The sequence below is a fragment of the Geotrypetes seraphini genome, chromosome 1 (genome assembly GCF_902459505.1).
Source record: "Geotrypetes seraphini chromosome 1, aGeoSer1.1, whole genome shotgun sequence".
NCBI classification, from domain to species: Eukaryota; Metazoa; Chordata; class Amphibia; order Gymnophiona; family Dermophiidae; genus Geotrypetes; species Geotrypetes seraphini.
The window spans coordinates 117,377,000-117,404,474 of record NC_047084.1 but is presented as its reverse complement, the minus strand read 5'-3'; the positions used below and the strand labels follow the sequence as shown (position 1 = coordinate 117,404,474).

The 27,475-nt window shown below is 44.5% G+C and overlaps 1 protein-coding gene across 1 annotated transcript in view; it reads right to left on the bottom strand.

Annotated features, from left to right (window-relative positions):
- LOC117352678 (B-cell differentiation antigen CD72-like) overlaps positions 1-27,475 on the bottom strand; it is a 76,305-nt gene that overhangs the window by 11,571 nt on the left and 37,259 nt on the right. Inside the window, exons 5-7 of the mRNA XM_033929255.1 lie at positions 21,830-21,975; positions 7,338-7,423; positions 1,226-1,402 (exon numbers count right to left, since the gene is read on the bottom strand). Of these exons, the coding sequence (XP_033785146.1) occupies positions 1,249-1,402; positions 7,338-7,423; positions 21,830-21,975 (386 nt within the window). The 3' untranslated portion in view covers positions 1,226-1,248. The remainder of the gene's footprint in view (positions 1-1,225; positions 1,403-7,337; positions 7,424-21,829; positions 21,976-27,475) is intronic.

The window sequence follows — 27,475 nt, the reverse complement described above, 5'->3', positions numbered from 1 at the left end:
GACTGGCAGGGGAAACAAAAACAAGAGGGCACGTAAGAAAATTGAAGGGAGACAGTTTCAGAACAAACGCTAGGAAGTTCTTCTTCACTCAGAAGGTGGTGGATGCCTGGAATGCACTTCCAGAGGAGGTGGTGGAGCAGAGTACGATTTCGGGTTTCAAGAAGGGGTTGGATAGGTTCCTGAAGGAAAAGGGGATTGAGGGATATAGATAGAGGGGGTACTATACAGGTCAAAATGTCTTCAAAAGAGGATCATTTGCAGGTCACTGACCTGGGGGGCCGCCGCGAGAGCGGACTGCTGGGCACGATGGACCTGTGGTCTGACTCGGCAGAGGCGATGCTTATGTTCTTATGTTAGGAGGCAAGAGGAGACTTACCCGAGGCCGGGGTAGCAGAAGGAGCCTAAGCCGGAGCCTTTGAGATTGAGGGGGACTTTGAGGCCGAGGCGCTCAGTGAGGGCACCAAGGCCGAGCTCGAGGCCTGTCCCGCAGGATCCATGGAGCCAAAGAGTTGAAGAATCTTGGCCACTCTTTGACGAAGAGCCCGTGGTTGCAAAGTCGCGCAACGAGGGCACGATTCAGCGTGGTGCTCTGCACCCAGGCACTCCACCCATCAGCGATGAGGGTCGGTGATGGAGGTAACCCGGTTGCACTTAGTGCAGTTTTTAAACCCGGAACGAGGCTGGGACATAAGAAAAAGACAGCCGCGGCCCCGCGAGGCCAGGCGGCCAGAACAAGACCAGGGAACCCGGTCAAAAATACTCAAACGAAAAAACAAAAGAACAAAAGACGTGGGCACAGCGACTTAACCGAAAACAACTAAATAAGCCGCGGTGCAAGAGGGATAATGAGATCGCGCGAAGCAAGGGAGCAGTGCTTCTGGTTCGGCGGAAAACATAGAACTGAGGCCACGCTGAGGAGACGCATGCTCTAGGTCAGGCGGGAGGGGCACGCGCGCATGCGTGGGCCAATCACAAGCTTGAAGGTCTTCAAGCAAGTCTGCTTGCGAAAACGTCCACTAGGGGGCTCCATTGGTGACATCGCCCACATGTTGAGAATATGCTGCCTGCTTGTCCTGGAATAAATCAAGTTACATAGTGTTATTAAAAGAAAAAAATGAAAACCTGTGTGCAAATGCTTCTCATCAACTCTTACCTGTTTGTTACCTTTGCAAATAGGAATTACAGACCAAACAGAAGCTAAAATATTATGAGGTCTCATACTTACATTGGAGCTACAGGGTTATATCTTCAGGTCAGAAACGATCTCTTCCTAACGCAGTGCTCAACATTGAGACCTGGGCATCTCTCACAAATATACTTAAGATAATTGTTAGCGGTTTCTTTTTCAACATTTCCATTTTTAATTTTTCCAGGTACACTTTTAAAAGTATCATATCTCAATCTAGAATGATAAAAAGACAGAGGAGGAGAGAGCGTACGGTCAGGTATCAGACTTTAGAAGTACATTAGATATCGTAGATGTCAACATCAATGGAATATGCTGCTTAAGCATGTAAGAGAACTATAGAAACATTGCAAATGATAGCCGAGAAAGACGTAGAGCAACTCCATGATTTCTTGAATTCTTGTATCCATCATTTTCACTGGGACCCTTTTTCACCATCTTTCCCATATACATTCTCTGGTCAATATTCTGACTGGCAAGGGCAGAATTAGCTTTGCATATTCATTGCCAGGCCATGTCTGGATACATCACTAAATTACTCTGATCACTGGAGCTTATGCAAGTTCCAGCTCATATAAGACCCAGATGAATATCAGCTCAGACCAATGGCATGGTAAGTTGGGGGGGAATCTACCCTGAGTGCCATTTTGGAAGGGGCACCAGCACCCATCCCTCCTCTCCACCCCCCCCCCCCCCCCCACTACTGTGCACATCAACCTGCTGCTTATGCCAGCATCAGCTCTTCCTCTGACATCACTTCCTGGACCTGCACCTAGGAAGTGACATCAGAGGAAGAGCCGTCACTAGGATGAGCAACAGGTTGGGGTTGCTGCTTGTGCCAGGAACGTTAAGGAGGTACGACACCTCTCACACTCTCTACGCCACTGGCTGGGACCTGCATAAAAAAATCATTGCTCAGATCCTAGTCCCCCTCTCATTCCTTCCCCCTGAGCAGAAAACATCCCCCAACCCTATTTCCCTGGACTCCATCCCACCGCTGCCACACCCTGACTTACCTTAACAAATCGCTGGTGGGTTAATGGTAAATGGGCAGATGCAATGCCCACTTGCTCCTGCTCACATCAGAAGCCACTTCAAAATGGCTGCTATGATCGCCTAGCAGCAGCCTCATAGTAATTGCGTAGTAGTAATTTGGGGTAGTTGCAAGGGGTATTTCAAAAGGGCAGGAACGGTCTTGGTGTTGGTAAGGGAGTTGTCACTGTAGTTTAGGGTAGAAGGTCATGAGGCAGCTTCAAGGGTAGGGCAGTGTGGGGCTGAGGTTAGTTTGAGGGTGGGGCAATTATAGAGGTTAGCATTGGAGGCAGGTAGGACAGTTTCAGAGGGTATTTTTCGTGATGGTGACTGTTACAGAAGGGTAGTTTGGGGATGATGGGGCAATTTGAGGGCTGTGGGGTTGTAGAAGGGATAGTTATAGCAGCTGGCTGTAATTTGTTTTATGATTAACTAGCAATTTTTGTGTGTCCTCCCAAAACGTTTTATTACAGTATTTGTATAACTCTGGACCTGCTCACCATAAGTCTCTGAGCCTTGACTAGCTCTTTAGGCCGGACCAGACGCTTACAAAGAGAGATTTTATTTGTATTGAGCTGGGTGTAGGTAAGGGCAGACTTACTCTGGTAGGCCGTGGGATACATAGTCACCCCCCTGCAACTTTTTCGTCCATCCCTTTGTACCAGTTTACATTCACGACATGGAAAAAAAAAGCCCCACACAGACTCCACAGGTAAAATAACCAAACTGGAACTCTTTGCTATAACAAATGTACAAGGTTAATTATCCCTTTGCAGAGGATGGAGATATAATTGTGGATTTGCTGATAACCAGATTAGGTATTAAAAATCAGTAAGTTATGTACCCAGTTTGATATAGTTCTTGTCCTCCAATCCCCATCCCAGTAGGCAGCTCCAGTGAGGGCTGCACTTTGTCTGGTTCTCCTCCAGTTCTAAAAATGACACAGGGAAAAATTTGTCCCCATTACCATTTGTCCCCGTCCCAGTGAACTCCATTCCCGTCACCACTCCATCCCCACAAGGTCTAGCTAATCCCATCTGCACAAGCCTCAAATAGTTATGATTTTATATTGAAATCATTTTATTAAAGAATAAAAAGAAGCAATATTCTATACAACTGCCAATTTATAAATCACAAATACTATAGCGCAAGGATCAACAAAACCCCTATCTCCCCTCTTCTCTCAAAAATATCCTCTCCACTATCGAGAAAACTACACAAGCCAAATTACTTCAGAATTCTACATAAAAAAATTATGCTAACAGAATTCCTTGGTCACATACACAGAACACAAATGCCAAATCCATAACAGCTGGCCAAAAATGATAATCATACAGTAAATGAAATCAAATTCCCAAGAAGCCACAACTTGCATGTAAGAAACACTGAAGAAATGGAAACATCCAGTTCCTCTTATATTGTGCAAAACAAAGATCACACATTTATTTATATACCACTTATATCCTAAGTGGTTTTACATTCAGGTACTTTATCATATTTCCCTATCTGTCGCGGTGGGCTCAAACTCTATTTAATATACCTGAGGCAATGGGGGGATTAAGTGACTTGCCCAGGGTCACAAAGAGCAGTGAGGGATTTGAATCCACAGCCCTGCGCCATGACAGGAATAGTGTTAGGCAAGTGCAACTGTCCCCTGGCCAGAGAGAGCCCTAAGCTTGCTGGAAGCTGAAGAAGACACAGCCTGTTAGTGGGCTTTGTGGTCCCCCGGGTATGTCTAACACCAGCTCTGGCAGGATCCACATTTCAAATCTGACATTTCTAATCACAAAATAGAAAATAAAATTATTTTTTTCTATCTTTTGTTGTCTCAATATTTTTTCTTCCCAATCATGTTGGTGTCAGGCTCTGGTCTCTGTTTTCTGTTTTCTTTTGTCTTCTCTTAACTCACTTGCCAGGGTCTCCTGTCCATTTGACATTTCTTCTTTCTCCATGCTCACCATCCATTTCTGTGTACGTATTGTTCCCCATGTTCAGCATCTCCCTTCTCTATGTCTCCTATACGTCCCTTTCTAGTATTTCCCCTGTGCCCATTTCCCTGCCTTCATCTTCTCACCATTCTATGATCCCCTCCCCCTGTGTACAGTATCACTCCTCTATATCCCTATGCCCCCCTAAGTCCAGCATCTTCCTTCTGCGTTCATGCCAAAAAATGCACCTGGGCAGCCAAAATCCATGCAAGACTTACACCCTTAATGGCGAGATCCTAACAAGAACTGAAGCAGAACGAGACTTTATTTATTTATTTATTTATTTATTTGGATTTTTATCCCGTCCTCCCAGTAGCTCAGAACGGTCTACAAATGAACATACACAGTAGAGAGTAACTAGACATATAAGTAATACAACAGGTTTAGTGATTGGATTTATAGATTTTGGAGAGAATTAAATACAGGGAGAGTATAGCAGAAAGAGAGAAGGGGGAAATACAGTAGTTTAGTTTAAGGAAAGTTATATGCGTTTAGGTACAATTTGTTAGTGGAGAGGGTAAGAGAGGGTTATATTGGAGTTTGGGGAGGTGATGGAGAGTGGAGGGGTGGGGCGTAAGGGGGGGAGAAGACAGAGGAGATCTTTAGTTGAAGAGGAGGGTCTTTACCGATTTACGGAATGTTAATAATGAATTCTGTTGTCTAAGTTGGGGGGGGAGTTGGTTCCAAAGGTGTGGATCGTCAGTGAGAACATGAAGACTGCCAATCAAGTGGAGCAAGCTTCATCCAAGGCAAGGCAAATCATAGGTTGCATACGCAGGAGTTTCGTCAGCCGTAAGCCTGAAGTCATTATGCCATTGTATAGATCCATGGTGAGGCCCCACCTGGAATACTGTGTGCAATTCTGGAGGCCGCATTACCGTAAGGATGTGCTGAGACTGGAGTCGGTCCAGAGAATGGCCACCTGGATGGTCTCTGGACTCAAGGATCTCCCGTACGAGAAACGGCTGGATAAGTTGCAGCTGTACTCACTCGAGGAACGCAGAGAGAGGGGAGACATGATCGAGACGTTCAAATATCTCACAGGCCGTATTGAGGTGGAAGAGGATATCTTCTTTTTCAAGGGCCCCACGGCAACAAGAGGGCATCCATGGAAAATCAGGAGCGGGAAACTACACAGTGACACCAGGAAATACTTCTTCACCGAAAGGGTGGTTGATCGCTGGAATAGTCTTCCACTACAGGTAATTGAGGCCAACAGCGTGCCTAATTTTAAGACAAAATGGGATCGTCACATGGGATCTCTTCACAGAGAAAGGTAGGGGAGAGTTATTGGGGTGGGCAGACTGGATGGGCCATGGCCCTTATCTGCCATCTGTTTCTATGTTTCTATATTCTCCCCTATGTCTAGCCATCTTCTCTATGTATGCATATACCCTCCCATGTCTGCTATTGTCCCTCTTTGCCATATAATACCCCCATGCAGATGCAGCATTCCCCTTTGTGTCGCTGTTTCTATCTCCCATCCATGCCCACCATCTCCCCTCTTTTTTGTAAATTTTCCTGTGTCCAGTTTCAGTCTCTAGTAACCAGAGCTGAGACTGTGATGTCATAATGCCTCATTCCACCAATAAGAGCCAATCTCATTAGTGATGTCACCATGGCTTGATTGTCATATATGGGGGGCTGAAAAGTTCTCAGCCCAAGCAACCAACTTCCTAAATTCTGAGCGTACTAAATGGGAGGTGACCTGACAATTGTACTCTGACAATTCCTGATTGCGCACACGACAAATGCGTGTACTGAATGAGAGGTGACCCAACAATTGTACTGAATGGTAGGAACTCCCCCCTCTCCCCCACTACAGTGTACCCTGACAATTCTGCTCCCATGCCTTCAATTTTGAGGAGGGGTGGGGAGGAACCCCTCAATACACTTAAAAGATTCACTGCAGCCTGACAATTTTGCTGTACCCAAACTTAACTGATTCACTTGCTACGCTATCTGTAAGGCCCTGATTGGCTCAGACTACTCAGGCCCTGTTCCTTGGGAGGGGCCTCATGTGCCTGAGTGTGTATACACAATTGACAGGGCGCAATTGTCCTGCGTACTATTGTCGGTGTACCATGATTTTTGTAATCCACTGTTGCTGCTGTCATTTGGAGCTGGTCTGTGAGTACCTCATTTATTGGTCATTGCCACAGACACAAATTCATTTTGTATGGAGAGAATCCTAATCCAATTCAATTTTGTTACAAGCGATTCATTTGAAACAAGTGAACAAAACAGCACAATTATATTAATGTGAATTTGGATAAAGGATTTGGGAGTCTCCCTTATTTAGTAGAGAAAAGTTTCACTACAGCCACAGGTTGATCTACTGGGATATATAATTGGTAAGAAGAACCTTGTAGAGGCCAGGACATGCGTGAGTTAATTTCATCACTAAACCCCTTTTGCATGTTTGTTAACTTTTTTGGTAGTAAAAAAAAATGTCTTTTACTGCACATGCTCCCTACCCATATTGGTGACATAATTCCTGTCACATGACTTAACCTGGATATGATGTCATCAGATGGTAGACAAATATGGCTGGCAATGTTCCATGTGACCACCTATGAAAGACAATATTGGATACGCCATCTAAAGGGCATGCCTATGACATTTTGGGGGTATTGGCAATGACTAGGGACCCTTAGACCCACCCCATGGCCCGCCCAGTTCCATTCATCCCTGCCTCATTATACCCCAGCCCCACGGATGCCCTCCTGCCTAACTGCAATTTGCTAGAAGCTTTTCAAAATCCAGACAAAGTGCCAGATTTTGAAAAGCCGTCCAGACCCCCGGACGTGTTCTCAAATGGAGGACATGTCCGGGGAAGTCCGGACATCTGTTAACCCTAGCAATGACCACTTCCTGTGATGTCATCAAAACATCCAGCTACACCATGAAAAGTGGAGGGAGGAGGGCAGAGAGTAGGTGGAGCATGGGCGAGACTAAAGGAGGGATCTGAAAGCTAATTGGCTTGGTTTGACAGTTTCCTGGGTGTTTGGAAACTGTGATCTGTAAATTGTACAATCGATACACGTGTGGTAGCGGAAGGTTGCTTTGTTTTCCTTTACAAATGGTTAGGTAAGACATTTTCTCTCTTACAAAATAATAATTAAGCTTACCTTTCTGAGTCATCCAACCAAATTTTGTAATTTTCTCTGATTCTTACTCCAATCCAACATTCATCACAATTTTGTTGTAAAAAAGTCTGAAAGACACAATGTAATAGAACCAGCTACCACATGTCAGTTTTATGAATGTTTTAGCAATCCAGACACAGAAAACATTAAGATTAATGGTCTGAGGTAAGGATGAAAAGACCTAAACAAAGAAAGGAATTACAGGTTTCATTACAATGGCGATACTTATGTAGTTGTGGACTTCTCAGATAAGTGGGGCTGAGAGTGAACCCCCAGCTGGATGCACAAACAAGCTTTACTGCTGTCTGTGACCACAATGTACAAAGATCCTGAAAATCATTTCCCCAAGGCACACAGACTAATAAAGGGTTCCTGATGCACAGCTTTAGAATCGGAAAAAAAAGATCAGGCAGTTAGACCTGATAAAACATGGATGAGGAAAAGTCCATAGTCTGTTATTGAGAAAGACATGGAGGAAGCCACTGCTTCCCTGAATCGGTACCATGGAATGTTGCAGCTCTTTGGGTTTTGTCCAGGTACTAGTGACCTGGATTGGCCACTGTGAGAACGGGCTACTGGGCTTGATGGACCTTTGGTCTGACCCAGTAAGGCTATTCTTATGTTCTTATGACGAAGACTGATCTGCAATACAATAAAATTTCTATTTATTGAGTTCTTCCAAAATGCTTTGTTATACTATTTGGAAGGAGTTCTGCTCTCAAGAGTATTTGTGTTAAAATAATTCCCTTGTGTTTCTTTTAGCAAATAGCCAGTAACATAATAGTTTACTGCACTAAGCTGCGTGGTTATGGTGATTTATGATATCTGTCTGGGGTAAAGTCACAGGCCTAGTGGGGATGAGCCGGGATGGGCGGACCCGATAAGCCTAAGGCTGATTGGTCCAGGCTCCTAGAGCCTGGGCCAATCAGGCCTTAGGCTTAGCGGGGGATGGGCCGGGAAGGGGCAGACCTGCCTGCTGGACAGCAGCAAGACCTGTCCAGCCGGCCAACAATTATAGGTTAGTTGGGGGTAATCGAGGGGTGTTAGCGCGGTGGGGGGGGGGCGTTAGCATGGGGGGTCTGAAGTGGGGGTGGCCTTCCGGCAGGAGAGGGTTCGGCATCCTCCTGCCAGCAATCAGACATGTGGCTGCGGCTGCTATACATATTGCGGCAGGGAGAACCTTTGCCGCGATAAGTGTAACGGCCGCATCTACTCAATAACCCGATTCTGTAACCGGTGTCTGTAACATGGACACCAGTTTCATAATCGTAGTTAGTGTAATAATAATAATAACAGTTTACAATATTGGATATTTCGGCTGGATTCTGTTGCTCCTTCTGGACTTAATGAAAACATTGCATGGAATACTATAATATGACAATCAGCTGTTGTTTCCGTGGGCCTCCAGTTCTTATTGGCTGTCTATATCTCCTACATTTTCTGAACTCCTCCCCCGTTTGTCTTTTCTATTGGCTCTTGTGGTCTTTGCTCCACCTTATAGCGCAGCTTGTGCCGCTGGGGCGTTTCCGCTCTTCTCCAGCCTCTCTGCACCTCACTGCTGCTTTGGTGGCAGTTTTGAATTGTTTTGATTTAATTTGACTTTTTTGGGTCTGCACCTGGGAGGGGGCCTAAGGCCTGATTGGCCCAGGTGCCTAAGGCCCTACCTATAGGAGGGGCCTTAGGCACCTGAGCCAACCGGAATCTTAGGTTGGCCCCCCACTCATAGGTACATGGACCAACCTAAGATTCCGGTTGGCCCAGGTGCCTAAGGCCCCTCCTATGGGTGGGGCCTTCCATGCCTAGGCCAATCAGACCCCTCCCTGGTGCATCCAAAAATGCACCAGGAAGGGGCAGGCCCTGAACTGAAAAATCATTACCTCTGTGAAGATGATACTGATCAAAGTCCTGCCATACAGGTAGGTGAAGATTCAGCCTTATGGTTGACCTCAGCACGTATACAGGAACTGAAATTGGAATAAAAACCAGACTGTGCAGACAGTACAGATTCCCACCCACATTGTGCAGACCCTACAACTAAAACACAGCTGAATTTAGAACTTGGGACCAGCCCCGAGTTAGAATGCAAGAATAAGTTCCCTTGATCTATAGAAAGTACACAAGATAAACCCCCAGCTTAAAAAGTGGTTATGCTTCTCTGGTTTCTAAGAGGTAGACCCTACAGCAAAGGAACAATATGATAATCATAGTTCAACCAATCCAGGATAAGGGAAGGAGGGAGATTATCTGGTAAAATTTTAGGATGAAATTGTTATACAAACTCAGAGAAAACTCTCCATTCAGTGTTGGATCTCTCCTCTTTATCGCAATAATAATAGCCGCTGCATAAATATTTGTATTGGGAATAAAAATAAATTTTTAAACTTATTATTCACTATAAAGAGACTGCTCTCGGTCATTTCTGAGATGGGGTAGCAGCCCCCAGCTTCAGCCCGCCATTCAGATGGAGGGAGGACCCATCCGACTAACAAGAAAGGATAGGGGGATCTGGGGGGTTAGGAGGTCCAGTTTGGGGTGGAGGGGGGTCTGAGGGTTGGCTGCCTAATCTATTGGGGGGGGGTTTCCAGCAGGAGAGATTGGGCATCCCTCCTGACGCGTTCGTTAGGGAGGGGGGTGTCGGGCAGGAGGCACTGGGCATCCCTCCTGCCGCACTCATTTGGGGGGGTGTCGGTCGGTCATTGTCACTAAACTTATCGCAGCAGGGAGATCCCTTTGCAATAAGCTCAGTGGCCATGTCTATTTACACAACCCGATTCTCTAACATGGACATTGGTTAGAGAATCGGCTTTAACGTCCATGAAGGGAGCACGACTCAAACAAATGGTATTGGAGCCCACTAGGGGCCGGGCGATCCTGGACCTGGTACTCACCAAAGGGGAAAGCGTCTCTGAGGTGTCGGTGGGAGATACGCTAGCTTCAAGCGACCACAACATGGTGTGGTTCAACCTCAGGAAAGGTTTCCCTAGATCAAACACGAAAACAAAGGTGCTCCAATTCTGAGGCACTAACTTCGAACGCATGGGTGATTTTGTCCATCGGGCACTGCAGAATCAAGCTGAGACAGATGATGTTGAGGCTATGTGGTCAACCCTGAAATCTACCTTACACGAAGCAACAAGCCTCTACATTAGATCAGTAAGTAAAAGGCAGAGAAACAAAAAACTCCGATGGTTCACCGCTGAGATCTCGTGCCTCGATAAAGAAAAGAAAAAAGCATTTATTTGCTACAAATGTACGGAGAACATGGAGGCCAAACTAGAATATACGGCCAGGGCTGCAGCGGTCAAAACGGCAGTTAGGGAGGCCAAACTTCGCGTGGAAGAAACTTTAGCGAAGAACATTAAGAAAGGGGACAAATCCTTCTTCAGGTATATTAGCGACAGGAAAAGAAACACAGAAGGAATAGTACGCCTAAAAAAACCAGATGGGAATTATGTGGAATCAGATTCCGACAAAGCCGAACTTCTGAATGAATACTTCTGCTCGGTCTTCACCCACGAGGCACCGGGGCACGATCCACACTTGCAGGCAAAGCAAAGAGTGGTAGACCCATTTTGGAATTTCGAATTCACATCCGGAGACGTCTACTGCGAACTGACAAAACTCAAGGTGAATAAAGCCATGGGACCGGACTATCTACACCCCAGAATGCTCAGGGAGTTGTGTGATATCCTGGTGGAACCGTTATCCGTACTCTTCAATCTCTCCCTCAGTACGGGGAGGGTCCCCCTGGACTGGAAAACGGCTGATGTCATTCCACTGCACAAAAAAGGTTGCAGAACAGAGGCTGCGAATTACAGACCGGTGAGTCTAACATCGATAGTGTGCAAACTCATGGAGACACTAATCAAACGTGAAGTAGACACGATCCTGAATGAGGAGAATCTACGGGATCCCAGTCAACATGGATTCACCAAGGGTAGGTCCTGCCAATCCAATCTAATCAGCTTCTTTGACTGGGTGACAAGAAAGCTGGACTTGGGAGAATCCCTAGACGTAGTGTACCTAGACTTCAATAGCCTTTGATAGCGTTCCTCACTGTAGGCTGTTGAGCAAGATGAAATCGATGGGGTTGGGAGAAACACTAACTGCATGGGTCAATAATTGGCTAAGTGGCAGACTCCAAAGGGTGGTGGTTAATGGTACCCTCTCTAAAACATCACAAGTGACAAGTGGAGTACCGCAGGGCTCAGTCTTGTGCCTGCTCCTTTTCAACTTATTCATAGGGGACCTGACTAGGGGGCTTCAAGGCAAAATAACACTATTTGCTGATGACGCCAAACTATGCAACATAGTGAGCAGCTCCAATTTACACGATAGTATGACGCAGGACCTGCTTTTGTTAGAACATTGGTCATCGACCTGGCAGCTGGGCTTCAATGCCAAGAAATGCAAGGTCATGCACCTCGGTAGCAGAAATCTGTGCAGAACTTACACCTTAAATGGTGAGACCTTAGCTAGTACTACAACAGAACGAGATTTAGGAGTGACCATCAGTTCAGATATGAAAGCTGCCAATCAAGTGGAGAAGGCTTCATCTAAGGCAAGACAGATGTTAGGTTGTATCCGCAGAAGTTTCATCAGTCGGAAACCTGAAGTCATCATGCCATTGTACAGAACCATGGTGAGACCACATCTGGAATACTGTGTGCAATTCTGGAGGCCACATTACCTTAAAGATGTACTGAGAGCAGAGTCAGTTCAACAGATGGCCACCAGGATGGTCTTGGGGCTCAAGGATCTCTCATACGAAGAGAAGCTGCACAAATTGCGGCTCTACTCTCTCGAAGAACTTAGGGAAAGGGGAGACATGATTGAGACGTTTAAATATATCACCGGACGTATCGAGGCGGAAGAAGATATTTTCCTTCTCAAGGGGCCCTCAGCCACAAGAGGGCATCTGCTCAAACTCAGGGGCAGGAAATTTCATGGTGACACCAGGAAGTATTTCTTCACCGAAAGAGTGGTTGATCATTGGAACGAGCTTCCGGTGCAGGTAATCGAGGCCAACAGCGTGCCTGATTTTAAGAATAGATGGGATGCCCATGTGGGATCCCTAAGAGGGCTGAGTTAGGGATGGGTCAAAGGGAGCGGGATCTCTAAGAGAGCAGACTAAGGGGGGTGGGTCAGTAGAGTGGGCAGACTTGATGGGCTACGGCCCTTATCTGCCGTCTTTTTCTGTTTCTATGTTTCTTTTTAGGTGAGCTTAGGCGCAATTCTGTATAGGACACTGGACATCCTATACAGAACTTGGGCCAAAGTGTTTATCATAAGGTAGTTTTCTTCTTCCAATTAAGAAAGACAATGTAGCCGTGGGAAGTTTGAAGGAGCAGAGAGTGCTGGGAGCTGCAGCAGAAGCTACTTCCCAGCTGTTGAAATCACTAGTGATAACTCTGGAGAGTATTTGGGAAACTCTCCAGAAGCTAAACACTAAAGTCATCAAATCTTCAAACGATGTTTTCCAGCTTATGAGAACTGTAGATGCTTTGGGTAAAAAGGTAGAAGGCATGAAAGAGGAATTTTCAGCTGAATTGAAACAAGTGAAGGACAGTGTGGAAAGTTTGACAAGTGGGATTCTAAAGGAGACAAATTTGCTGACTAGAAAAATAGAACAGCTTGAAAATTATAATCGTAGATTGAATATGAGTCTACTGAATTTTCCTAAATCTCTGGTTATGACCCCTTTGGATCTATTTAAAAAGTATGTAATTGAAGTTTTGAAATTTTCCTCAGAAAATATGCCACAAGTTAATGAAGAAAGAAACAGGAGTTAATCCAGAGATGGGGGTGAACGAATACAAATGGTAGAGAAAATCTTAATGTTTCAGAACAGCTTGAAACCAGTTTATCAGAAACAGCGGAAAGGGCTACTTTACTGGTGTCACTTGTATTTCAACAAGATGTTAACGCCATATTTAGAATGTATTTTCATCACTTCCAAGTATTATTCTATGGAAAAAGGATTTGGATGTTTCCTGATGTCACTTGACAAACACAGGAATGAAGGAAATTATTTCTGGCAATGAGGACTGAAGCAGTGACATTAGGTGCTTCATTTCTTTTGGCTTACCTGTGTAAGTGTTTGATTAAATATCTTGGAATGAAATATATATTCTATTTACTGGAACAATTAAGGGTTTTTCTCGACTTGAAGAAATTGGTGACTGGAACTGATTAGCATCCTTTTTTTAATCAACTGTTGAGATGGTGGGACCTACCGTTAGGTCAACATTGATATCTAATTAATATTTCATGTAAATAGAGGTTCTCTTCCCTTTTCTTGGAACTTCTTCCTATTATTGTGGTCTAAGAAAGAAAAGTGGAGGAGTTAAGATGGCGTCTCGCCGGTAACCACGCTGAGGAAGGCTACTGTTGGAGTTTACTTTACTTCTGCTGTTAAAGCGTTTTGAATTACACTAACATGGGTAAGAGAAAGGGGAAAGTAAGGACTTACCCCTCCGAGTCCTCTCCTTTTCCCCTTTCCACCATGGAGAGATTTGTAGTCCGAACAGTGAATATCCCCGGAGCGGGTGCTGGCGAAGGGGCGGCCTTACCCGAGCTCAATGTCACGCTGAGCCCGGAGGAGCGACTTCCACCCTCTGACCCAGGCATGGTGACGCTGCCGGAACAAGCGTTGAGCACACAGGCTATGATTGGCGCTGCAGATCTCTCAACAGAGGAGGGTGGTATCCAGAGCATGAGAGGTGAAACCAGTTTGCTGGGAAACAATATGGGAGCGAATTCTGAGCTCCACCTGGTTTCTGAAGGTGCCGTAGGAGGTGCAGAGGAGAGGCATGGAGAGAGTTCCAGGTCTGAGAAACTTGGTCAGCGGCAGGATATTGGTAAGCAGCAAATTACACCTCTGGTTAAACCTCCCCATGTTACTTTAGACTCTATCTGGGACGCTGTAGCTCGCTTAGAGAAAATTTTCATTGGAAATAAGGCTTTGGTGGACAATTTCTTGCAAGACTGTAAAACACGTATTGTCATCCAGGAGGCAAAGAATTTTGAGCTTGAGAAAAAAGTAGAGGAAGTCCAACAAAGTTTTAAGGATATAAAATCTAATACCTTGATTTATGGACAAGGTATGACTGAACTGAGGAATAAAATGGAGAAAATGGAGAATTATACCCGTAGGTTGAATCTGCGTTTTATCAATTTTCCTCTATCCAGGACTGTAGCCCCCATTGAACTGCTTAAGAAATATCTGATGGAAGTTCTGGGGGTTCCAAAGGAAACTGTGCCTCCATTTTCTCGAGTCTATTCTATGCCGGGGAAGAAACGACAATCTTCTTCCCAAGGAGAACCATCGATGGACAGTTTAAATGTAACACAACTATTAGAAACATCTTTGGAAGAAGAGTGTATAGGAACCACACTCCTAGTTACATTTGTTTTTGAATCTGACAAGGACTGGGTGTTGAGAATGTTTTTTCGTAACTCTGATAAATTGTTTTTGGGAGGAAAAATTTGGGTTTTCCCTGATGTCTGTATAGACACTCAGGAGAAAAGGAAGCAATTTTTGGCTCTACGAGCTCAGGTGATAGCCCTGGGTGCTCATTTCTTTTTGCGTTTTCCTTGTAAATGTTTAATATTATATGAGTCAAATAGATATCTTTTCTTTGATCCCAAACAATTGGAGGCTTTTCTTGAGAATAAGCGTAAAATACAGGTACAGGTATCGGGTCAGGGGGAAAGAGTATAATTATTATAATAATTATTAGTAAGTGGAAGATGGTAGTAGTTTAACTGGCGAGACATTGTCATTGTTGATATTATTGATTTAATTAAGTAATTTTCTTTTTTCTGAGATGTGCCTCTTTTTCCTTATCCTCTCCCCAGCTTTAATTGAGGATTTATAGAGAAAGCTGCTATGAATATATTTGCTTTTTGAATTTCAAATGGAAAATAATATTTAGTGGTTTGTTTTGTAATTAGCAATATGCTTTCTATTTCTTAATGCATTTTTATGTTGTATGTTTATTTAAAATTGCATAAATAAATAATTAAAAAAAAAAGAAAGAAAAGTGAATTTCTAATGTTAAAGTGTGGTAATTTCTTTTATGATTTTTTTTTCCTTCTGTATTTCCCAAGGAAGAGTACTCTTGTGTATTATGTTAAAAGCAATAAAATAAAATTTTTTGAAAACAATTCAGATGGACTATGCACAACTGCATATGCTGATAGGTTGAAGCCAATGTTAGTACCCTATGATTTTCATACTGTGGTGCAAGTAATGATCTTAGATAGACTAGACTATTGCAATGCACTGTATTTGGGGATGGTGAAAGCTAAGAGCAAGGCATTACAAGTGTTGATGATTTCAGCTGCTAGAATGATTATGGGTGTATCACGGATGACCCATATTATGCCAGTTCTGAAGCAGCTCCATTGGCTTCCTATATAAAGTACTTTCGCTATGATAAAGCACCTATGTGTCTCCAAGAAACGTTAGAGTTATATCGCCCAAGAAAGGTATTAAGATCAGAAAATGCCATGAGATGATCTACTGAGATGGAGAGGAATGTGGTGAATGCAAGAGTTAGAAATTCGATGTTTTCAGTTGCTGGTGTGAAACTTTGGAACACAATGCCAGCTCAGTTGCATTTTTCGTAGTTCTGGTGATACTTTTAAGAGGCTTTTAAAATCACAGCTTTTTGTTGATGTGTTTATGTGAACCGAGCAAATATGACTGATGTTTGAATGGGATTTGTGGTATTTCTTATAAAGCAGAAGATATTGGGCTCCTTTTACTAAGTCGCGGTAGCGGTTTAATGTGCGTAATAGCCAGTGGCGTACCAAGGGGGGGCGGGAGGGGCGGTCCGCCCCGGGTACCAAGCCCTGAGGGGGTGCTCCCGGTCCGGTCCAGTTTCCCCCCCCTGCGCCGGGTGTCGCGTCTGGAAACAGCCTGCAGCAAGATCGCGATGCCAGAGATCTTTGCCTGCTTCGACTGTTTCCTCCGCCACGGTCCTGCCCCTCCTCTGATGTCAGAGGAGGGGCGGGACCGCGGCGGAGGAAACAGCCGAAGCAGGCAAAGATCTCTGGCATCGCGCGATCTTGTTGCAGGCTGTTTCCCCAGGGCAGTAGCGTACCAAGGGGGGCGAGGGGGAGGTCCATCCCGGGTGCCGCCTTAGGGGGGGGGTGCACAGCTGGCCCGGTCCCTATCGCGCTCCTACCCTCCCAGCGAAAGCAGCATCGGCGCCATTATCGAAAAAGGTAATGGCGCCAGGCCTTGGAGCACCAAGGCAGACCGCTTCTCCCCCCTCCCAGCCGAAACCCCGCTGACCATCCTATCTCTCCCCCCCAAGTGAACCTTTCCGACCCTCCCAGCGAAAGCAGCAAACCTCCCTCCAGTAGCGTCGGCTTTATCCTCCCTCTGCCGCATCACTGATGACGTCATCAGTAACGCGGCAGAGGGAGGAGAAAGCCGCGAAGGAGGTTTGCTGCTCTCGCTGGGAAGGTCGGAAAGGTTCACGGGGGGGGGGAGATAGGAGGGTCAGCGGGGGTTCGGCTGGGAGGGGGGAGAAGCGGACTGCCTCGGTGCTCCATTACCTTCTTCGGGCAGCAGCAGCGTTTACAATTCGCTGCTGTTGCCGGCTTCAGGCCTTGTTCTCTGCCGGGTCCTGCCTACTTCCAGTTTTCATGAAGACAGGACCCGACAGAGAGGAAGGCCTGAAGCGGGCAACATCAGTGAATTGTGAATGCTGCTGCTGCCCGATGAAGTTCAGGACATCAGGACATCGGGGAAGGAGCAGGGAGAAATCGGCTGCTGGCTTGGGGGTGAGGGTAGGGAAAGAATCGTGGAAGTGGAGAAATCGTCACGATGGCTTTGTGCGGGCTAGGGGGAGAGAGAAAGAAAGGAAAAAATAAAGAGGGGGGACCAGGGGGAGAGAGAAAGAAAGGCAGAAATAAAGAGGGGTCAGGGGAAGAGAGAAAGAAAGGCAGAAAGAAAGAGGGGGACCAAGGGGAGAGAAAGAAAGGCAGAAATAAAGAGGGGGTCAAGGGGGAGAGAAAGAAAGGCAGAAAGAAAGAGGAGGGCCAGGGGGAGAGAGAAAGAAAGGCAGAAAGAAAGAGGGGGACAAAGGGGAGAGAAAGAAAGGCAGAAATAAAGAGGGGGGTCAAGGGGGAGAGAAAGAAAGGCAGAAAGAAAGAGGGGGGCCAGGAGGAGAGAGAAAGAAAGGCAGAAATAAAGAGGGGAGCCAGGGGGAGAGAGAAAGAAGAAGGACCAGAAGAAGGACCAGAGACTCATGAAATCACCAGACAAAAAAGTAGGAAAAATGATTTTATTTTCAACTTAGTGATCAAAATGTGTCCGTTTTGAAAATTTATATCTGCTGTCTATATTTTGCACTATGGCCCCCCTTTTACTAAACCGCAATAGAGTTTTTTAGCGCAGGGAGCCTATGAGCGTCGAGAGCAGCGTGGGGCATTCAGCGCAGCTCCCTACGCTAAAAACCGCTATCGCAGTTTAGTAAAACGGGAGGGGGAATATTTGTCTATTTTTGTATAGTTGTTACTGAGGTGACATTACATAAAGTCATCTGCCTTGACCTCTTTGAAAACCCGCGGAATATAAATGATAATTAACATTTTCTCTGCGTACAGCGTGCTTTGTGTTTTTAAAATTTTATTGTTGGTAGATCATTTTGACTTGGCCACAAAGGTAAGGGGGAGGGAGGGAGGGGAACTGCTGAAAGACATCTAGTTATCCTTGCAGGCTTGACTGCAGGGAATTATTTTTGTAAAATCATGTTTTGTTATGTGACTGGCATTATCTAGACTTTAATTTCTATGAATGAATAGAATGAAAATGATATAAAATTACTTGCTTGTTTTTATGTGCGTGCGCTGAAGGAAAGTGGAGAGAGAGTGGGCTGAGGATGCTGAAGGGAAATGGGGAAGAGAGTGGGGAGAAGACGCTGATTTATAAATTGACAATTGTACAGAATATTGTTTCTTTTTATACTTTAATATAAACAATTCAAGGCTTGTGTGGATGGAATCAGGTGGTTTGCGGGGATGGGGACCGAGCTTACGGGGATTAGTCCAATAAAATGGTATTTTTTTATTTCTCATTATTTGTTTTATTTTTATTTGTTAATTTATAAAGTGGTGATTGTTATGTATCAGTTTTTTCAAATTTACTTCTACTGTCTTTATATTTTGCACTGTATTAGAGGACATGTGTTACTGTTTTTTGTGGTGTTGCATTGTATCCAGGGTCTGGTTTCTTGGCGGATCAGTTTAACTTTTGTCTACATATTTCTATTTTTAGTTTGTGATTATTCCATTTTGGGCGAGGGTGTATCTCTGTTCTGTGTATTCTGAAAAAGACATAGTTTTCAGTTGGCATTGACTACAGGACCAATTGACTGTGCGGGATCTGGCTTGTTTAGTTTTACAATGTATGTGTTGGTGTTCTAGTGCTCACTGCAGTGTTTAAGATGCAGCCTTTTCCTAGGTACACTCTTGTGGTGCGATATGTAGATTGGTACTAAAAATCATATTTTTCATATAGATGGGGGGGGTGTCAAAAAATGATGGGCCCCGGGTGCCACATACCCTAGGTACGCCACTGGTAATAGCACGCGCTAAACCACCGGCCACCCTAGCTGCTACCGCCTCCTCTTGAGCAGGTGGTAGTTTTTGGCTAGCGCGGGGGTTAGTGTGTGATGAAAAGTCACGGCTTAGTAAAAGGAGCCCATAATGTTTTCTCTATGAAATTTTATAAATAAGCAGGCATATGGTCAGCAGAAACTTTTATTAGATACTAGCTGATGGCCCGGCGTTGCACGGGTATTTAATTATAGCAATAACACTGTAAATGGATTCAAATAAAGATACTTTATAGTGGTGAATGAAATTATTTTTTTACAGCTTTATAAAAAGTACAATATTCAAATTATAATGTGAAATATTTGACAAAATGAATACAATACAACTAACACAAAACTTGATTATAAACAACATTTTTAGTTTCACCTCCAGGAGCAAGAACATATACATTATTGGGTGAACCCACCCTTCCCACGTGTGCAGGTGGGCCGCGAGACCCCCAGAACATATCACCCCAGGTAGTGAGGGATCTGCATACCAAGTTTAGTTCAAATCGGTCCCACAGCTTTTTACATTTTTTCCATTGACTTGAATGGGTGAAATCTGATTTTCTGTTTGTAGCTCCGCCCATGTGTGCAGGTGGGCCGCGAGACCCCCAGAACATATCACCCCCGGTAGTGAGGGATCTGCATACCAATTTTCGTTCAAATCGGTCCCACAGCTTTTTACATTTTTTCCATTGACTTGAATGGGTGAAATCTGATTTTCTGTTTGTAGCTCCGCCCACGTGTGCAGGTGGGCTGCGAGACCCCAAGAACATATCACCCCAGGTAGTAAGGGATCTGCATACCAAGTTTCGTTCAAATCGGTCCCACAGCTTATTACATTTTTTCCATTGACATGAATGGGTGAAATCCGATTTTCTGCTTGTAGCTTGGCCAACGTGTGCAGGTGGGCCGGAAGACCCCCAGAACATATGACCCCAAGTAGTGAGGGATCTGCATACCAAGTTTCGTTCAAATCGGTCAAGCCGTTTTTGAATTAATGTGAGAATGGCATCTCCCTTCCAAACTTCATTAAAAACGAAACTGACCTCGCTGTTTTTAAGAAAATTTTAAAAACTTACCTATTTCAAGACGCGTTTGACATATGAAATTCCACCTTTTAGCACTTTTTAGATCCAATATTTTTTCTTACCCTTTAATACCCAATGTGTTTCCCTTTCGATGTCTTTCTCTAACTAAGAACAAGATTGTAACTTTTCCCCCTCCTTCCCACCCCCCCTGTTCGTCTAATTTTGTTTGTTTTATGAGTAACTATTGTAAATTAATTGTATTACCACACCCTGATGGTTTTTATTACTGTACATCGCTTAGATGTTATTATAAGCGATTTATCAAATAAAGGTCAAACTTGATAAATAAAGGTCAAACTTTTTACATTTTTTCCATTGACCTGAATGGGTGAAACGTGATTTTCTGTTTGTAGCTCCGCCCACGTGTGCAGGTGGGCCGCGAGACCCCCAGAACATATCACCCCAGGTAGTGAGGGATCTGCATACCAAGTTTCGTTCAAATCGGTCCCACAGCTTTTTACATTTTTTCCATTGACTTGAATGGGTGAAATCTGATTTTCTGTTTGTAGCTCCGCCCACGTGTGCAGGTGGGCCGTGAGACCCCCAGAACTTAATTTTACAACTACAAAATCACTTCTCATCAAATATTTTCTAATTACACCTCTTAAAAACTGATACAAGTTCAGCTTCATCCAAATATATCCACCAGATCTCCTAAACAAGGAACACACATGCCTGTTGCAGAAATCAGCAGTTTGCAGTTCCAAAAATTGCATACACCACTCCAAAATTCAACCACAACACATAAAAAAATGTAAGACACCAGTCCTTATCTGTGGGGACTCATCTTCACCTTTAAAATCTTTACTTTTCTTCTCTTGTAACAACCTCATCGTGCCCGTAGCAGGCTCTGGCCATGAGCCCATTTGCCATGGTGACACCGATGCCAACTCCTGACTACTGCTGCTCTCTCTCTCTCTCGCACACGTGCCCGTTTAAAAATTAAAAAGACCCACACAAAGAAATCTTCAGGGAAGGCTCTCCGGAGTCTTTCCCCAGCACTTCCGATGTTCCAGGAACCCCAAAATACTTTTTCTTCGGGCCAACTAGGTCCATTTGGCACCCGGTGATGTCTGTGCATACGTGGTCAAATGACATCACCGCCACAAGAATTCAGTGCTCCCCCAGCCTACCACATCTTGACTCGGGCCTGCTCCTAGCGGTTCACTAACTTCCCCTCAGCAGTGAGTAATGCTGCACACCTTCCTGCAGTGGTCCTGTCTTCCTGGCCATGCTTCAACGTGGCCCATCACATCTTTTCTTTACGGTCCCTCCAGCTTATACCCAAAGCAGCCTTGCTCCACTGCCCAGACCCTAAACAGCTGAGACCTGAAGTGATGGCCCTAATATTGTACCTTCTTTAACCTTGGTTACATTAGAGATACTTACTCCCTCTGGGCATCAGGCCCGCCGCTCCAAAGTGGCGGGCCTTCCCCTTCCTTTTAAATAGCTACCATAAATAACTACCTGCCTTGGGGAGTTTTCTTTTAAAACGTGCCTCCCGATTGGTTGCCAGACACCTGTTTATAGAATCAGCCCTTTTCGTTTTCTCTCATTTTGGTCCAAGTTTCTCATATGAGCTAGCTGAACATCTAAAGATCTCACCAACTTCTGTTAAACTGGATTAAGCAAGAATACAGCCCACTCCTTCCAAAAATGATTTTACTGATAGTTTGATCATTTGTAGATCATGGGCCACAGGGGTTATTCCATTCCTAAGAGATTATCAATCACAAAACTTAAAGCATAAAGATATAGTCTTTACCTTTATTTCTGGATCCTCAGTTTTGAAGATAAGAAGTCTAGAGAACTTCTGTTCACAATAAGTTTTGCTGTGTTCCCAAGTAGCAGAATATTTTGAAATGAAAAGACATTTATCACCTACTAAATTCCATTCTTGTGGGCAACAATCTACAAGAAAAATGTTACAAGAAAAAGTGTTAAAATATAGCATGTTTGCTCCCTGTTTTCCTCAGATAGGTCCCATAAGGATTATTTTCAGGGGGGGAGGGACACCACATTTGAATGACAAATGAGTATATGATATTTCAGGCTCCACATGCAAATCAAGAAATTGTACTTTGATTCTCTGAAATTAACTGAATTATACTTAATTTACAGTGGATATGTAAAGACACTCTATCATTCACAATTTATCACTAAATGCACAATCTTCAAATAGGATGCAATGGAGAAACAAACTTAAAAAGCCAGGCCAGGATTCTCAAAAATCTGCATTAAAAAGAGACGATCTGCTAACGCAGCTGTTTTGATAGCAAATTTCAAAAAGCGAGTCATTCTCAAAAAATTGTGCATGCAAATGAGGTTGGTGGACAGCAGATTCGCTAAATTTGCATGTGCCAGGGAGGGGCTTTAAACAACGTGGGCCAATCAGAGCCTCAAGCCCCTCCCCGGTGCATCCCAGAATGTACCAGGGAGGGGAAGGCCCATTTGGAAGACGCGGGCAAGCTGGGTGAAGGGAATCCGCGTCCCTCAGATCAGACATCTACATGGAAGTAAGGGAGTGGGCGTCAGAAGCAGGGGGGGTGTTGTATGGCAGCGGGAGAGAGTGGGCATCTCTCCCATTCCAAGGGGGGGAGTTTGCGGCAGGAGAAAATCAGAAAATGGCTCAGCAATTTTTAAGAATCAACCAGAGGGCTCATTTCAATGTTGAAGAGCCCATTTGTATGTCAGTGTCGGAGACTGCTAGAAATGTCGCTAAAGACAGAGATAATCCGTTTAGGTAATCCGCCACTAAAATGCGTGCAGGCCAAACAGTCAGAAAACAGTCTAGCGATGGCGTTAAAGTTTTGAGAATTTGCACCCCAGAAGGATGCTTGGGTGCAGAGGGAGTGGAATGGTCAGTAGGAAAAAGAAGCTGATAATACTTCTGTATAAGTGACTGCTGAGACCTCATTTAAAGTAGTGTGTAAGATTCTGAGGACCGCACCTTTAAACAGGATGGAGTCGGTCCAGAGTGTCTACTAAAATGGTCAGTGGTCTTCACCATAAAATGTATAGAATACTACAGTAACTGTGAAAATATATACCAATTATTTAGATATAAGCACACTTACCATACAACAGTCATAAGTAGGTTCTCCGAAGTGCACAAGATATGTGCATAATTTATAGTATTCTATAAGTTACATTTGTAAATGTGAGTCCCACCCATGCCCCACTCAAACTCTGCCTATGTGTACATTTACTTGTAAAGTATGTACTATATAAATTACATGTATTTATAGAATGATGCTTTGGTGGAATTTTGATATATATGCAAGTATATGAACACATACAGTCGACTCCACCTATGTGCACATCAGTTAAGCGCACGCTTCGGTTAACTGCAACCTACTACCATGGTCCGATTTTTTTGACATTAAAGTCAATGGATGTAAACGACAGATATTGCAATTCTGATAAGCATACAATCCACTTAAGCACACTGATGTTATAGGTCCCAGCTCTATTTGTTCACGTTACGTTCACTCTGGTTAAAGCAATCATGTTCTCACATTGATGAGCCATGCGTTTTGGATCAGCAGTCTAGGCCTGGCCAGGTGTTCGAACTTTCGAAACTGCACCATGGCATCTTGTGGAGATAAATCTTTGTCCTTGGCTGAACGTGTCGATGTCTTACAGAGTCTTGACCAACAGGAGAGTCAGGTCTCTATTGCAAAACATGACAGCGTTCATCCTAGCCAGATTTCTCAGATTCTCAAAAAAAGCAAGCCATATTGAAAGACTGGCAAAATAACAGCAATCCTACCAGGAAACAGAAAAGAATTGGGAAGGCTGGAGACGTTGAACATGTGTTGCTGCGATGGTTTACTGAAGCTAGAAGTCGTCAACTGCCAATCAATGGGCCTCTGCTGATGGAGAAAGTAGCACAACTATCTGAAGAACTGGGCGTAAAAGACTTCCAAGCAACAAACGGATGGCTGGAGAGGTGGAAGATTCGTAACGGCATAAAATTTAAGAAGCAGCATGGCGAAAAACAAGACGCAGATGAGTTTGGTACAGAAAGATGAGTCATGGAAGTGTTGCCATCAGTCATTGGTGGGTATGAACCATGCGACGTTTTCAACGCCGATGAGACGGGCCTGTAGAAACATAGAAACATAGAAACAGCGGCAGAAAAGGGCTATAGCCCACCAAGTCTGCCCATTCCAAGTATCCCTCCCCCCTGAGTTTACTCCCTTAACGATCCCACATGAGTATCCCATTTTCTCTTAAAATCTGTCACGCTGCTGGCCTCTATCACCTGGAGTGGGAGTCTGTTCCAATGATCCACCACTCTTTCGGTAAAGAAGTACTTCCTGGAGTCTCCATGAAACTTCCCTCCCCTGACTTTCAGTGGATGCCCTCTGGTGGTCGAGGGTCCCATGAGCCAGAAGATATCCTCTTCTGTCTCGATACGTCCCATGATGTACTTATACGTTTCAATCATATCTCCCCGTTCTCTTCTTTCCTCAAGTGAGTACAGCCGCAATTTCTTTAGTCTTTCTTCATACGTGAGATCCCTGAGCCCCAAGACCATCCTGGTGACCGCTCGCTGCACCGACTCGATCCTCAGCACATCCTTTCGGTAATGTGGTCTCCAAAACTGAACACAGTACTCCAAGTGAGGCCTCACCATGGCTCTGTACAACGGCATCATAACTTCATGTCTCCTGCTGACAAAACCTCTGCGGATACATCCCATCTTTTGTCTTGCCCTGGAGGTAGCCTTCTCCACTTGATTGGCAACCTTCATGTCCTCACTAATGATCACTCCTAGATCGCGTTCCGTCGTGGTCCTAACCAAGGTCTCACCATTTAGTAGATAAGTTCTGCGTGGGTTTCTCTTACCCAGGTGCATTATCTTGCATTTTTTAGCATTGAATCCTAGCTGCCAAGTAGTCGACCATTGTTCCAGAAGCAGTAGGTCGTGTGTCATATCATCAGGTAACAAGCTTCTGCCTACTATGTTGCAAAGTTTGGTGTCGTCGGCGAACAGTGATACCCTTCCTCTAAGTCCCCGCGTCATATCTCTTATGAATAAGTTGAATAGAATCGGGCCCAGGACCGAGCCCTGCGGCACTCAACTGATCACTTCTGATGCTTCGGATGGGGTACCGTTCACCACCACCTTCTGAAGTCTACTGCTCAGCCAATCCCCAACCCATGTAGTTAGAGTATCTCCTAATCCTATCGATTTCAGCTTGTTTAGTAATCTTCGATGAGGGACGCTATCAAATGCTTTACTGAAGTCCAAGTATACCACGTCCAGTGACTCTCCAGCGTCCAGTTGTCTAGTAACCCAGTCAAAAAAGCTAATCAGATTAGATTGGCAGGATCTTCCCTGGGTGAACCCGTGTTGGTGTGGATCACGCAGTTTTTTTCGTCTAGGAATGTGTCAATATTCTGTTTGATCAGTGTTTCCATGAGTTTACACACTATAGACGTGAGACTCACTGGTCTGTACTGGCGTGTTATCCCTGATAGAACATTGGCTTTCAAACACAGTGAAACTGTTGTCTTCAATGTGCCAAAGGAGAGATTAACAGTGCTGCTCAGTTGCAATATGGATGGTAGCGAAAAGCTCGAGCCACTGGTGATTGGGAAGAATTGAAATCCTTGGTGCTTCAAAAACATTAAACGCCTACCTGTTGAATATGAAAGCAACAAAAACGCTTGGATGATGGCGACACTGTGGATTGAATGATTGCAGAAACTTGACAATCTGATGAGAAGGCGTAGGAGACACATTATAATGCTGTGTGATAACTGTGCAGCACACAGCAATGACATAAGACTAACCAACATCAAACTTGTGTTTCTGCCACCAAACCCAACATCTTTGATCCAACCAATGGACCAGGGGATAATTGCCAACTTCAAATGTCATTACAGGTCGTTCATCTTAAGATATGTGATGGCAGGTATTGATGCAAGCACGGAATCCAGTCCCTGAGCTGCTGAGGTGTGGAGTTGAGTCTCATCATCCATGATTTCAAATTGCTATCAATGAGTGAGCTTCATTCACGCATCTGATGAAACAACTGAAGCTGACACTTTGTCCATTGAACTCCCAGTTGGACTCTTGCCACAAGAGTTTGAGCTGTATGTTGCCATTGACAACGATGTGCCCACATCATCTGACAGCACTAATTCTGATATCTATACAGTCATAAAGGATACTGCAGCCAACCGAGAGTCTGATGAGGATGGAGATGTTGCTGCAGGCATCATGACTAATGAAACACCTGCAGAGATTGTTTCCTTCTCGGACGCACTTAAGTCCCTACATACGCTGATTATTTGAGTAGAATGTTGATTTAAAAAAAGGTTTACAGTGTACAGTATTGCATTAGATGGAACAGTGCTGATTCTAAAACTGAACCGTGTAGAATTGTTTATCGTGTGTTTTTTTGCTGAATAAAAGTTTTATTGCATTTGACTAAAAAAGGACATAAAACTCCTGGAGAGAGTGCAGAGACAAGCAACAAAGCTAATAAAAGGTATGGAGAACTTGGAATACGAGGAACGACTTAAGAGACTGGGATTGTTCTCCCTTGAGAAAAGGAGACTGTGAGGGGATATGATCGAGACTTTCAAAATACTGAAAGGAATCGACAAAATAGAGCAGGAAAAAAAATTATTCATAATGTCCAATGTGACACGGACAAGAGGACATGGACTGAAGCTAAGGGGGGACAAGTCCAGGACAAATATCAGGAAGTTCTGCTTCATGCAACGAGTGGTGGACACCTGGAATGCTCTCCCAGAGGAGGTTATTAAGGAATCCACCGTTCTAGGGTTTAAAAGCAAACTAGATGCACATCTCCTTACGAGAGGCATAGAGGGTTATGGGGGACTAAAATTACGCCAGGTGTACAGCTGGCTGGGCCTCCGCATGTGCGGATTGCCAGACTTGATGGACCGAAGGTCTGATCTGGAGATGGCAGTTCTTATGTTCTTATGACTACAGCTTACTGTGATTTTTCATGACTAAAACGTGGCCTTGCACTCAAGTGGAGTCGACTATATAAATAAAACATATATGCTAATATTCTAATGTATGATGTAGTGGTTAGAGCAACAGCCTCGGCAACCTCAGGTTGTGGGTTCAAATCCTTGCTGCTTCTTGTGACCCTGGGCAAGTCACTTAATCTCCAATTGCCCACCAGAGCAGACAGGGGAAAATGCTTCTGTACCTGAATAAATTCATGTAAACTGTTCTGAGCTCCCCTGGGAGAAGGGTATAGAAAAGCAAGTGAATAAAGAGTGTGAAAAGCTTCAACCTCTGATAACCAGAGCCTGTACTGTGACATTATAAGGCCTCATTCCACCAATAAGAACCAACCTCATCAGTGATGTCACAATGGCTTCATTGTCATATACTTGGTTCACTTTTATTACATTT